Genomic DNA, 13197 nt, shown 5'->3' on the forward strand with positions numbered 1-13197 from the left:
TAATACAGACTCCTAGCTGCCATGCTATAAAATGTAAAGAAAAGAGGGGGAAAAAATTTAGAACTTTAGCCTAGGCCCTCTCCCATGTTAATAGAAGCCACATGTGTAAGCCTTCAGAACTATTTTCTAATCCACTCTTGTCCCAGTTATACTGATATGTGACTCGCTTCCTTAAATTGAATGGTATACAGCCACAGAGCTTTTATTATGCGTTGATTCTGTGCATCCAAATTTGGATGAGGCATGGCAGTAGCACCTTGTCGTTCCTCATACTATCTGGTACATCAGCTGGGGATTCGCAGTGTTTGAGGGTGAGTAGAATAGCTGGAATTACCCCCGCTTGAAGTGGAGGACCAATTTCGAGATGCTGCTTCACTCACTTACCTGGTGCCATGGTTGGAGATAGCTGGGGGCGAGGCTCAGCTGGAACCGTCAGCTCAGGTCCTTACATGTGGGGTTCCTGCTGCGCAACCTCAGAGCCATCACACTTCTTGGGGATGGGAGGTGGGGATTCTGTCCCTGTGAACAAGACTTTTATAGGCTGCATGGCCTTTTCTGACCAAGCCTTTGGAGATATATAGGGACATGCCCATTTTATTTTAGTAGTCAAGGCAACCCTAAGCCTGCCCAGAGGGAGAAGACTGAGACCCCATGTCTCAATAGGAAGAGTATGAAATAATTCCCCGCAGTATTTTAAAAGCATCACACCACCACATTTTCCAGATGCTTAATTTCTATATTTTTAACAGGAGAATTATGGGGGGTTTTTGTTTGTTTTGGTGAGGAAACTCATAGCATCAAAGTAGATGCCTAAAGTGTCTAGATCAACAATAACACAAGTGATTTCCACAGATGTGGCTTTTGTAATTAAAAGGTGAATGTTGTCCTGGCTGTGACCTAGGCCTGAGTTGCAGCTCCAATTCGACCCCTAACCCAAGAACTTCCAGTATGCTTCAAGTGTGGCCATAAAAAGAAAAAAAGAAAAAGAAAAAGTAAAAACAAAGACCTACTGTATAGCACAGGGAAATCTACTCAATACTCTGGAATAACCTATATGGGAATAAAGAGTGGATACATGTATATATCTATAACTGATTCACTTTGCTGTACACCTGAAACTAAGACAACATTGTAAGTCAACCTGTACTCCATTAAAATTAAAAAAAAATAAAGTCCTTATAACAGCATTATAAAGAGGAATCCACAATTCATCAATGAACAAGAGTAGTCAGGTCTCTCAAGCAGCTGGATTTGGAGTCATGTGTTTCTGGCTGCATAGCCTAGGCTTTTACCACGTTTTACCCTCCTGCCCCCTGGGATGGAATCAAAGTGAAAGAATAGGAAATACTTCCCTTTTTTTTCTTTTCAAACTCTGTGTTTTCCTCCAGCATGTCTTATAGATAAATCATCTGCTCACTTATTCCTACTAGGAAATTCCTAGCAATTTCCTCACTAATGTCCACTCACTGAGGCTTAGAAGCAATGAGGTCCTGCTGTACAGAACAGGGAACTAATATCCAATCACTTGTGATAGAACATGATGGAGAATGATGTAAGAAAAAGAATGTATATTTTTCTGTATAGCTTGGTCACTTTGCTGTACAGCAGAAATTGAAAGAACATTGTAAATCAACAATAATAAAAAACTTAAAAAGAAGAAAAGAAAACCATAGATGGACTTTGTCTTATGAGAGGGACCAGTAATCAGGCAGTCAGGATCAGGGAAGTCAGAAAGTATGATGTGACCTTGGAACTTGCTCTGGAAAGATCCTTGTCCAAAACACCTGTGATGAGGGCCTGCCATGAAAAGATCCTACTGTACCACACAGAGAAATATATCCAGCTCTTAGAATAGAAGCTGATGGAAGAGGGTATGAGAAAAAGAAATGTATAAATATATATGTATAACTGGATCACTTTCGTGATTTGATATTTTATAAGGAAATAAATGATTCTCGAAAGTTTCTGGAACAGATCTGAAATTAGCTGTAAAACTAGAGAGATCTGGAGTCTTCTGGATTCTAAACTACATACAGGTTTCTGAGTACTTGGGCTTTGTTTAAAGTACACAAATCTGGTAAAACTTTTTCTAAATGCTCAATTGAACATAGAACTTGAAAATAAGGAAGATAGTGTCTGATTGTCATTTACAATATCCCCACTTTAACTTGCTTTGTTATAGCAGTACAAATAATGCAATAAAAAGAAAGTATATGTATTTATGTATAATTGGGTCACTTTGCTATACAGAAGAAATTGGCAGAACATTGTAAACCAACTATAATTTAAAAATTCTTTTGGAGTTCCCGTCGTGGCGCAGTGGTTAACGAATCCGACTAGGAACCATGAGGTTGCGGGTTCAGTCCCTGCCCTTGCTCAGTGGGTTAACGATCCGGCGTTGCCGTGAGCTGTGGTGTAGGTTGCAGACGCGGCTCGGATCCCGCGTTGCTGTGGCTCTGGCGTAGGCCAGTGGCTACAGCTCCGATTCAACCCCTAGCCTGGGAACCTCCATATGCCGCGGAAGCGGCCCAAGAGATAGCAACAACAACAAAAGACAAAAGACAAAAGACAAAAAAAAAAAAAAATAAAAAATAAAAATAAAAATTCTTTTAAAGCAAAAAAAAAAAAAAAAAATGTAGGCACCCCCTAAGATTAGGAAGTATTCAGATCTTCTAGAAGATCCCAGTTTAAAATATTGTCTTAACTGTTCTCAAATTGTTGATAACTTTCAGAATTCCTAAATTCTTATGTCAACATGTTCCAGACTGCTTCTTATATCCAGATATGGTATCCTTCTGGTTTTCCATAGATCCAGATGGTTTTGACCAAAGCATATATGGTTGCTGTGATCCATGCCTCAGTGACTCCAGATTTCTGCTTCTTCTTCCATTTTCTGCTTAAACATTATAATTTTCTTTCCCTACTTGTTAGTCATTTGAATAGTGAGTAGTGTTTGGCACAAAGTTCTGTTAAAGCAAAATACTAAAAACCCACGTTTATATCCTAGGAACTGGCTTCTTTGCCCCCCACCCCCAATAGTGTTTTGGGAAACAACTTCTCAGCTCTCTCTCTCTTAATGGACAGGGCAGTTCACATTAACAGTCCACAGACACTCTGTCTTGTTTCTGTGTTAACTGTGATAGGTACATATGTGGGACATTGATTCAAATACTGAAGACAGTTGAAATAAAGATGATCTGTGTAATAAACCAAAGTGCATCCATGAAGAAGAGTTAAGAGCTGTGACCCATGCTGCACAAGTGATTTTTAATTGAAAGTGAAGAGTCAAAGGAAGCTGGCTGGAGGTTTTGAGGAAGGGAGGAAGGTGTGGTGAGAGCAAATAGTACAATAATTTAGACAGGGCATTCAAATAGGAGACAAGTGGGAGTGTTTTACCAGTGACCTGGAACATTGCGTTACTTTTCCCTTTCAGATGAGAATTGGACTGCATTCCGGGTCTGTTTTTGCTGGAGTTGTTGGAGTTAAAATGCCCCGTTATTGCCTTTTTGGAAACAATGTCACCCTGGCTAACAAATTTGAGTCCTGCAGTGTACCACGGAAAATCAACGTCAGCCCGACCACATACAGGTACCATTTGCATCCAGCACCTGAATTCTATTATTTTTATTTATATACAGTTGTCATTTTTGCCCATTGGCTTTTTTCGGTCTTCGCAACTTTTTCTTGCTTAGATAACCTTAAAGGAAAAGAAGTATGATAACTTTTATCATCCTCACTTTAACTTTTTTGAAACTACTCATTAGCTTCAGGGGAACAACCTTTCTGAGAAATTGGCTACGTAGCTGTCATCTTTGACACCTATCCTGTCTTCCCCATTATTATTTGTTGCAAGGTGTGTTTTCCTTCCCACAGTACTTGGACAGGTATTCTGACACTATCCAGTGTCCCATAGTTCAGCTCTTTCACCAACTACCCAGAGCTGGCACATAACCCACAAGTTAAAGGGCATGGTCCCCAAGAATACCCTTCAATCAGGTGTCAACTGTGTATCAATTGTATCTTTTTTAAAAAAAAAAAACAAAACTCCAATTACAATGGAAATCCTTAAAGAACATAAAAGTGTTCCAGATCCATATGGTAGCTTAGCCCAAGCAAACTAGGGATTCCATTCTCAGAAATGACTTTTTGTAGCATCTCCTGTCTCCTTAAAACTCCAACCTTTCCTGTCCAGCTCTGACTCTGAGCTGATAACCTTGCTTTGTATTTCACAACAGGAAACAAGGCAACTTGCTAAGAGCTATGCCACCTTCATGCTTCAGGTTTCATGGACATAGGTCCCCACACCTGTGACTTGGGTCGTGGCTCCCATTCCAGTGGGCCAGCAGCCCTGCCCCTGTTTGAGATCACCCCCTCCAGTTTTACCCTGAGTGCCTTTTCCTCTTACCTTCTCAAAAACTTTTCTCCCCAAAATATTCCTTTCCTTGGTATCAGGTTCTTCAGTGAAATGATTATTCCCATCAAAATGTAGACACATTTTATTATTGAACGTCCTTAAAGGTAACATCTTCTTTGTCTCTTGTCTCAGCCATCTCCTTCTTTTGACTACGTGCACTCAGTGGCTTGCTTTCTCACCTCCCATTTGCTCTTCTGCACACTCTGATCAGTGTTCTTCCCTCTCATGCTGCTCAGTGGTCCTGGTCCTTATTGAGGTGGATAGCATTCCTTGCTAAAATGAGGGTTGGTTTTGTCTCCTTATCTGTTTCAACATTTTGGAGTTCATTGAATGACTTGGGTGTTTCCTCCTTTAAATATTTTCCTCTTCGGACTTCCTGGCTTTCTTTTCACCCCATTGGCTATACCTCGTTATCTTTTCTTGGGGCCATCTCTCCCCACAAAACCTTGGAAGGGTGTCCTGCCCAGAGCTCTGCCCCTGTTCTCATCTGTGCCCAAAGTTTTATTATCCACCATTTTTATCTCCAGCCAGTCCTGTAATTCTCCCCTGAACCACAGACTCTTTGATGCTGTTCCCTATTTCTACTTGGATGACAAATTGACAAATTACAATTAACGTGGTCATATTAGAACAAATTACTTCCCAACACCCCCAATCCCAGTGAAATCCACCTCACGCAGTCAAGCTCGGGCAGTCTCCTGAAAAGGGCATCACCATCTGCTAGTTGCTCAGTCCACGAACCTCGACTGCTCTTTCTTTCTCCTACTCAGGGTCCCCCAACTCCACCTGCAGTGATGTCCTACACACAACTTTTTCACCCACTTCGCTGCTACAATCCAAGCCCACTGGATGTTGCACCTGAACAGTCCAGTGACACCCTCACCCTTCTGTCCACTCAATTTCCTGTGTGCCTCCACCCCAAGTTCATTTTGCACACAACAACAAGGTTATCTTCCTAAAGCATAAGTTAGATCTTGTCATCTCTGCATTAAAAGCCCTCCATTAAAAGCCCTCCAATGGCTTCGCATTGAGACCAGAGTAAAACTAAGTTTGTAGGAGTTCCCATTGTGGCTCAGCAGGTTATAAACTTGATATAGTATCTGTGAGGGTGTGGGTTTGATCCCTGGTCTTGCTCAGTGAGTTAAGGATCCAGCATTGCCGAAAGCTGCAGTGTAAATTGCAGATGTGGCATGGATCCGGTGTTGCCATGGCTGTGGGGTAGGCTTGCAGCTGCAACTCTGATTTGACCCCTAGCTTGGGAACTTCCATAAACCGTACATGCTACTATAAAAAGAAAAACAAAAGCTAAGCTTGTACCACATTCTCCTCTCTGATCAATGTCTTGCTAACCCTTGCCCCCTCATTTTCTCCCACTTTCCCCTTATTTCACTGATCTTCTGAAACCCCAGCCTTATTTTTATTCATCAGACTTGCTCAACTAATTCCTAAGTTGAAGATGCCTGTTTTCCATTTCTCTTCCTGGTCATCCCCTATCTTCCTTCTTCTCAGAATTAGGCCTTAAGTAAGATGCTGCCGATTTAAAGAGACATTCCTCACCTGCCCTGGCTGAAGGGACACCTCTACTCACATGTCACCCTCATCTTCTCAGATTATTCCTATGTCTGGAATGGTTTCTTAAGTTAAGGACGAGCAGTAGATTCTATGAGAAGCTGTACCAATATCAATATCATTTAGGACACATCATGCATACCCACACCCCCAAATAGCCATTACTTTTCAACTTCCATGTCCAAATTCTAATCAACCATTGAGAATGTAGCAATATAATGACAAGTAAACATCCCTTTCTTTGAAATGTCATGAGGATTTCTTTTCTAGGGGACAGTTGTCTGCCTTTCTATTTATTTTTTACTGAAGTGCAGAGAACTAACAGAGACTAGGTTCAGTACTGTTTGATGAGTTTCAGGTCAGGGGGTAATGAGAGTGGTTTGTGTGGTGACCCAGGAATCATTAAAGACAATAATGACAGATGAGGTTATAAATGAGCACTGCCCAGTGTGGGCAGTTGGTGGGGGTAAGTTGACCTAGGAACGGCTATAATGACACAGAAGTAGGACTTAAATTCCCAAGGGAAAGAACAAGAACAATAAAGGGAAAATGGGAGAGATGACAGACAGACTTAGCAGAGTTGATGCAGCAATTTGGAGGAAATGGTGTCCAGTCAGGAGGGAGTGAAGAAAAACCTCCCTCCACCTGTGAGCATCTGCCCTGGGATTATTGCTGCTATTCTTGGATCTCACCACCATCAAGCTTTTATCCAAATGGTTTTATTTTTCCCAGCTGTTTTTCTTATAAATTTGGATCTTTTAAAAAAGATGATTTAATGAATGTTTCTAACTCCATGGCACTCTAATTGTGTTTATCTGTAAGTTTCTTTAAAAAGCATGGTATTTATAGTCAGAAGACAGGTCCTACAGCCCCAAGTACAGGGCTTACCAGATGTGTGATCTTGAGCAAGGCACTTAATAAATTCAAAAAATATGCTTTAAAGCCACTTGTAAATGATCCAGATAGAAAAATAAGACTAGAGAAAAAATAGATTCCCATGCAAACTGTACATATCCTTTTACAACTTGCCCTGAACCTGTTCAACATTGTTTTCAAGATTTTTTTCTAGATGAAAAGTAAATCTAGTTCCTATAAATCTAGTTCATTTATTTACAGTAGTCCTGGAGTTTCTTGGTGGCCTACTGGTTAAAAGATGCAGCTTTGTCGCTATTGTGGTTCAGGTCACTGCTGTGCATGGGTTCGATCCCTGGCCTGGGAACTTCTGCATGCCATAGACACAGCAAAAAACAAAAAACAAAAACACCCTATTCCTAATGCAGCAGTGTACTAGCATTTTCCAGTTTTTAAGGTGTAAATACTATTGCTGTGGCAGATTTCAGGCTATCAATGGTTTAACTGGCTTGCAGAATTCCAGAGTGTTTAACAGTTGTTCTCACAAGCCAGCAAACCTAGTATGGGTGCGTGTCATGTAATATGTATTCTAAAGTGTAAGTAAACCAGTCTGTCTTCTATCCATGGTTAATTAGAAGGGAGCCAGTTTCTCATTATTATCAAACGTGATTTGGTAAACAATTTTATACATATACCTCTAGTTAATATACCCATAAATGGTATTTCCAGATCATGGGCTAAACCCGGTTTCAGCTTTACTAAACATTAATTAGCTATTCAGATTGATTTTACCAATCTATATTACACACTGTCTGAAGGCTTCTTTCCCAAAGCTGATATTATCAGAATTATTAATTGTTATCAGTATGATGAGTGTTAATGTGATGCCTAAATTATACTTAATAAATCTTGGTTTTTTTGCTTTGTTTAATTTTCATTACTGTCCTAAGAGACATACGTTATTATTATCCTCCTTCAAAAGGCTAGAAAACTGGCATCTTTGCTATTGTTCAAACTTAGATCTACCAGACTTTGACGTTATACTTTCAATTCTGTAGAATTCTGTAATTTTTCACTATATATTACTAAATACTATGCCTTATAAATAATAGATACTCAAGATATTTATAAACCTATGACTAAAACGTCATTTCATTAATTTTATTATTTTGCAGATTACGTATTTATTGACATTCTGATAAAAATTAGTTAACTGAACACTCACTGGTGTTCTACTCAAGGTCTGTAATTCTTGAGACCTGCATTTGTACCCAGCAGTTTCCTCAGTACACAGGAGGGTATCACGGTATCAAACTCACAGCATCACTCTATTCCACTTCAACATGACATTGCAGACTGCGAGTGGGAAGGAAGACATGAATGATTTTCTGTATTAGCTGATTTAGAGCCTATTTCCATCTATGGCCTGAATAATAGGTTAAAGAGATGCTTATTAAGTTTGCATTTGACAGGAACCTAGGGAAGCTAATGGGAAGAGGAGCCAGTAACTTAATCAGTATGCTTAGAATTTAAAACGAGTTTATCATGATGGACAACTGTAGCAAATGGTAAAAGTCAGTAGAACATTTGCATTTAAGAATAAATTTAATTAAGAATTTAAAAAGAAAAAGTATTGCAAATATCAGATAGTGTCAATAAACCAAATTTCACTTTAGACCTACTAACCTAGAATTCATAAAAATTCTATCGAGAGATCCAAAACTTATTCTCACAGATTTTTATATATGATGTATCTTATATATATAGAACTTTTCTTTCACAACTTCTTTTCCATGATTACTTCTCAGTAATATTTATAAAATGAATGAATGAAAGACATGTCTTATCTCTTTCAACTCCTTCAATTCTATAACATTATCTTCATTTTTTTTGTTTGTTTGTTTTTTGCTGTTATCATACTTTTGTATTGTTTGGGTTGTTTTCCTGCTACTATGAATTGTACTGTTAGATAGATTAGAGATTTTATCTTTACAAAAATATTTTATAGTTATTTTCCTAATATGAAATACATTATTTGTATTTGGTAGAACATTCTGTTATTGTGAATTGATTTTTCACTGTTCGCTGAAGATGTTTGTAAACATCGTTAGGATTTTTCTGTCAATCACACTGAAGATGGCTGGTTTATTAATATTGATGGGACTATTCATTTAGTTTTGTTTCCTTTTCTTGAATAGACTGTTATGTCAGTATTAGATTTGATTATAAATATTTGGATTTTATTTTTTTCTAGATTGCTCAAAGACTGTCCTGGTTTTGTGTTTACACCTCGATCAAGGGAGGAACTCCCACCAAACTTTCCTAGTGACATTCCTGGAATCTGTCACTTTCTGGAAGCTTATCAGCAAGGAACAACTTCAAAACCGTGGTTCCAAAAGAAAGATGTGGAAGAAGGCAATGCCAATTTTCTAGGCAAGGCATCGGGAATAGATTAGCAAAATGTATACCCGGTTGTAAGTCTTCGGGGTTTGACTCCTTGGAGTGTATGTGAACCTCTGAAAACATATTGGGATTGCAGAGGGCTGAAGAATAGTTTTAACATTTCAGGAACAACATAGTGATCTACTTTTTCTTCCACTTAACATGACAAAAAAATGTATTCACTTCAGTACTTCAACTCTTCAGTGGAAAAAAAACAACAACAAAGGAAGAAACCTCAAAAAGTGACTTTGGGAGAATAGCTCTGTTACATAACACTTATTTCCTGTACTCAAAACTCAGCACATTGTACATATGTCAGGTAATTGTAGTACCTGGTGGAGTTGCCTGCAGTCTCCTGCCATGGAAGAATGCCTTGGTTTCGTGCTTGTGTTAGTGTTGCCTTAAAAAAGCTCTTCCAATAGAAATGATAGTCTTTGATACCTGAAGCTCCTTGAACCTTTCAACTCTGCATTTTATTACATTTCCTCATTTAACTGTTAGCATGTATAACAAAGTAGATTAAGTTCTTTTTTCTGTTGCGTCTTTTTTTTTCTTTTTTGAGAAAATAAGCCATTATGGGTTAGATGCAATATCAATCTAAAGTAGTTCTTCTGTAAATATCAAGGATTATTTTATAAAAATATTCTCCACATGTGTCATAATAATAAATATGTCCTTTTTTGACATTTTAAAAATTCTACACATGGTAAAGGCTATTTTAATTCATAGGAGCAATTTCATTTCTATTAATTCATTTTTGTGTCATAATCTTCAAGATAAAAGAGGCTTACAGTCTGTATTAAAATGCAATATAATTTAACCAGAAACTACATGGAGGAAAGGAAGCATTCAGGGAACACACCATGAAGTACAAAAGTAAAACATTGACACATACATATACACACACATGCGGGAGTAATTTGGACTTATTTCAGCAGATATCCTGCATTGCTATGCTGAGCCATAGAAAGTTCCAGTAAGCATGATAATGTGAGGAAAAGGAATATGTACATGTATGTGTAACTTGGTCACCATGCTGTATATTAGAAAAAAAAATGTATTGGAGAAATAACAATTGATTACAATTAAGACTACTTGATAAGAAAAAATAAAAATTAAAAAAAATTAAAAAAAGAAAATCTAAGTTCATAATTGACAGATAAGACTTGTTCATTAAGCAGATAGCTTATTCTTAAGTGTGTTAAACACTGGTGTGTATATATGTCCTAAGAATCATCAAGTTTTTTGTCTTAAATACACATCTGCAAATTTTTAAATTCTAGTTGAAATAACTCTATGATTTTTTTAAAAGGAGAGGTTAGTATTGATGAAGAAAATGATGCTGTGATTTCATTATGGAAATTTTGAAACATTTTGCTAAGCTTGAACTTTTTAAAATGATGTTAGTCTTAAGATCCCTGGTAAACCAAATAATATCAGGTAAGGATCTGATATTAAAAAGAACTCAATTTCAAAGCAAGAGAAAGATGAACATTATATTTTTAACATGATATATTAAAATATACATATATACTGTGTTGTTAGTATTTGGGATTTGACTCCTTGGAGCACATTGGGATTGCAGAGGACTGAAGAACAGGAGGGCTATAGATATGTTGAACACTTCTGAGAAGCAACTCAGTTTAAAATTTTTTAATTATCTCTTTTAGACCCCAGGCTAGTCCATGGTGACCTCAGGAATAAAAAGTCATTACTGATTGGACTCTAGTATCTCTGGTGTACTACTGTAAATATTACCATAGCTACCATTAACTAAATGATACACCAATGTCTTGAAGTACTGAATGTATCTCATTAAATACTAATGCTATTGTTGGAGAGTACTGTAGGCCTTGGGAAAATATAGTTACAGTCTCACAGTTATGTGAAGTTAATAAAAGTATTTAAAAGAAGGATAAAGACTTAAATACATTTTTCTTTCTGGAAATGAACCCTTATTACAGGGAAAATATTAGGAATTAAGGGCAATTTAAAAAGCATATAATAAAATGTGTTATTTGTCACATGTTTAAACAGACCCAAATTTGGTAATAACTAAATGTTACAAAAGTTCTAAATTAATTATAATGCAAAAAAATATTATCTTTGCCTGTGTCTATATAAACACACACACACAAAACCAATGGAGGGAAATGGGAACAGATTACATGGGGATTCCTCATACTCGTCCTGCAATCTTTCTATAAGTTTGACATTTTATCTAAATAAAAAGTTACCCCAAAATGTATTTTCCTGAAGACATTCAATCATGTGTGATAGATTCCCCAGGCTAGGCTGTGAAGGCTCATTAACTGTGGAATACTGCTTAGACCTCAAGCAAGATGAACATTCCATGATGGAATGCACTCAGAATGCACAACTGGGATGCTAAAAGCTTTAAGGAATCCCTTTTCTATCTCTGTCTTATACACTTTGGAGGGTGAAAATGACACTGACATATTCAGGTCCAGACCACTGAAGGTAGCTGGGGACAGAGAGCCTGGGGGTAAGTTCACAAGGTCAGTGAAGGACCAATACAGGAGCTTGAGGTTGGCAGTGGAACTGAGGATGGAGAAAAGATCAGACAGAGAAGGTCTGTTGCAGAGTTTGGGGCCAGGACTTCTGAATATTATTTCTAGTTTAACTGTCCTAAAATATAATATGGGATCCCAAGACTGCTTCCCTATCAGCCTGTCTCTCCCAAGAATTCCAGGAGCTGCTCTCCTCTTCTGGTTATTTTGTTTCCAATGCTTCTTGTTCAATTATTTTTGTGTCTAGTACACAAAATAAATTCACTTGTCATATACACTTCTGAAGCAAGGATAGACTTCCATCAACATCTAAAGATATTTGCATCAGGAAGCAAAGAGAAATGTATGGAGTTCAAATGTCTCTTCCCATTTTGCCTTATCTTTCTATTTCCTACTGGACTTTGTAAGAAAATGCAGTTTGAACCTAGAACCAAAGAGATTCATTTATGTATTTTCATTTATTTATTTACGGTTTTTTGAATGACTACTGTATGCTAGGAAGAATGCTGTTTTGGGAATTCAAAGCATGGCCCGTTCTATCAAGAAAGAAAATTGAAAGGTAAACATAAAAGTAATTGCAAAATGCTGTGGGACCACAAAGTAGGAGACTTGGTCCCTGCAGAAGTGCCTGGTTCTTAGAGGAGCTCATCAGGCTAAGGGGGAAAGACATGGTCCAAACAAACACAAGTGCACACAGGGAAGTGGAGCCTGGGCATGCAGAGTGTTATGAACAGCAGATGCCTGGCGTGAGTTGGGGATGAAAAGAATAAGGACAGAAAGATCATTTGTCAGCGTGTGACTACCATTATTACTAATCCTCATTTTTCTTATTATTCATTTCCATGGAGCCCTTTGTTCAAAATGCCTTAAAAAGGAAAAAAAGAAGCAGAATAAGCAGACCATTGGCTTCTGCCTCCTTTCCCCACAGTTTTAAAACTGCTCGGGAGGAGCTCCCACCCTGGTGCAGTGGGATCAACAGCATCTCTGCAGCTCCAGGACACAGATTCAATCTCTGGCCCAGCACAGTGGGTCAAAGGATGTAGGTCATAACTGCAGCTGGGATCTGATCCCTGGCCAGGAGACTTTCATATACAGCAGAGTAGGCAAAAAAGAAAAAAAAAAAAAAACTGCCCAGTAAAGGAGACGTCAAGTGCTAAATGAAGAAATGGGATGATTAGACTTGCATTTGTGAAAGGCACTGTCAGAAATAGCATGAGAGAGGGTGGATATTTACTAGCACAGATGACTAAATGAACATCCATCTATAACTCAGAAGAAAATGATTCATGCTATATCCTGAATATTTTACCACAAGTATAGATAAAATGCTGGGATGCCTGGCCTGGGATTTTCATATTGCTCTTAGAGCCATTTGTCTTTCAGATCCTT

At 38.0% G+C, this 13197-nt stretch overlaps 1 protein-coding gene across 6 annotated transcripts in view; it reads left to right on the forward strand.

The window, feature by feature from the left end:
- Nucleotides 1–12979, forward strand: part of GUCY1A3 (guanylate cyclase 1 soluble subunit alpha) — a 71980-nt gene extending 59001 nt beyond the window's left edge. For 4 of the 6 annotated variants that reach the window (XM_021100507.1, XM_021100510.1, XM_021100509.1 and 1 more), the window contains 2 exons: nt 3434–3588; nt 9090–12979. In XM_021100507.1, coding sequence (XP_020956166.1) covers nt 3434–3588; nt 9090–9291 — 357 coding nt within the window. In that variant the 3' untranslated portion in view covers nt 9292–12979. The remainder of the gene's footprint in view (nt 1–3433; nt 3589–9089) is intronic. The other 2 variants (NM_001018033.1, XM_021100508.1) reach the window with 2 other exon arrangements.

The sequence above is a fragment of the Sus scrofa genome, chromosome 8 (genome assembly GCF_000003025.6).
Source record: "Sus scrofa isolate TJ Tabasco breed Duroc chromosome 8, Sscrofa11.1, whole genome shotgun sequence".
Taxonomy (NCBI): domain Eukaryota; kingdom Metazoa; phylum Chordata; class Mammalia; order Artiodactyla; family Suidae; genus Sus; species Sus scrofa.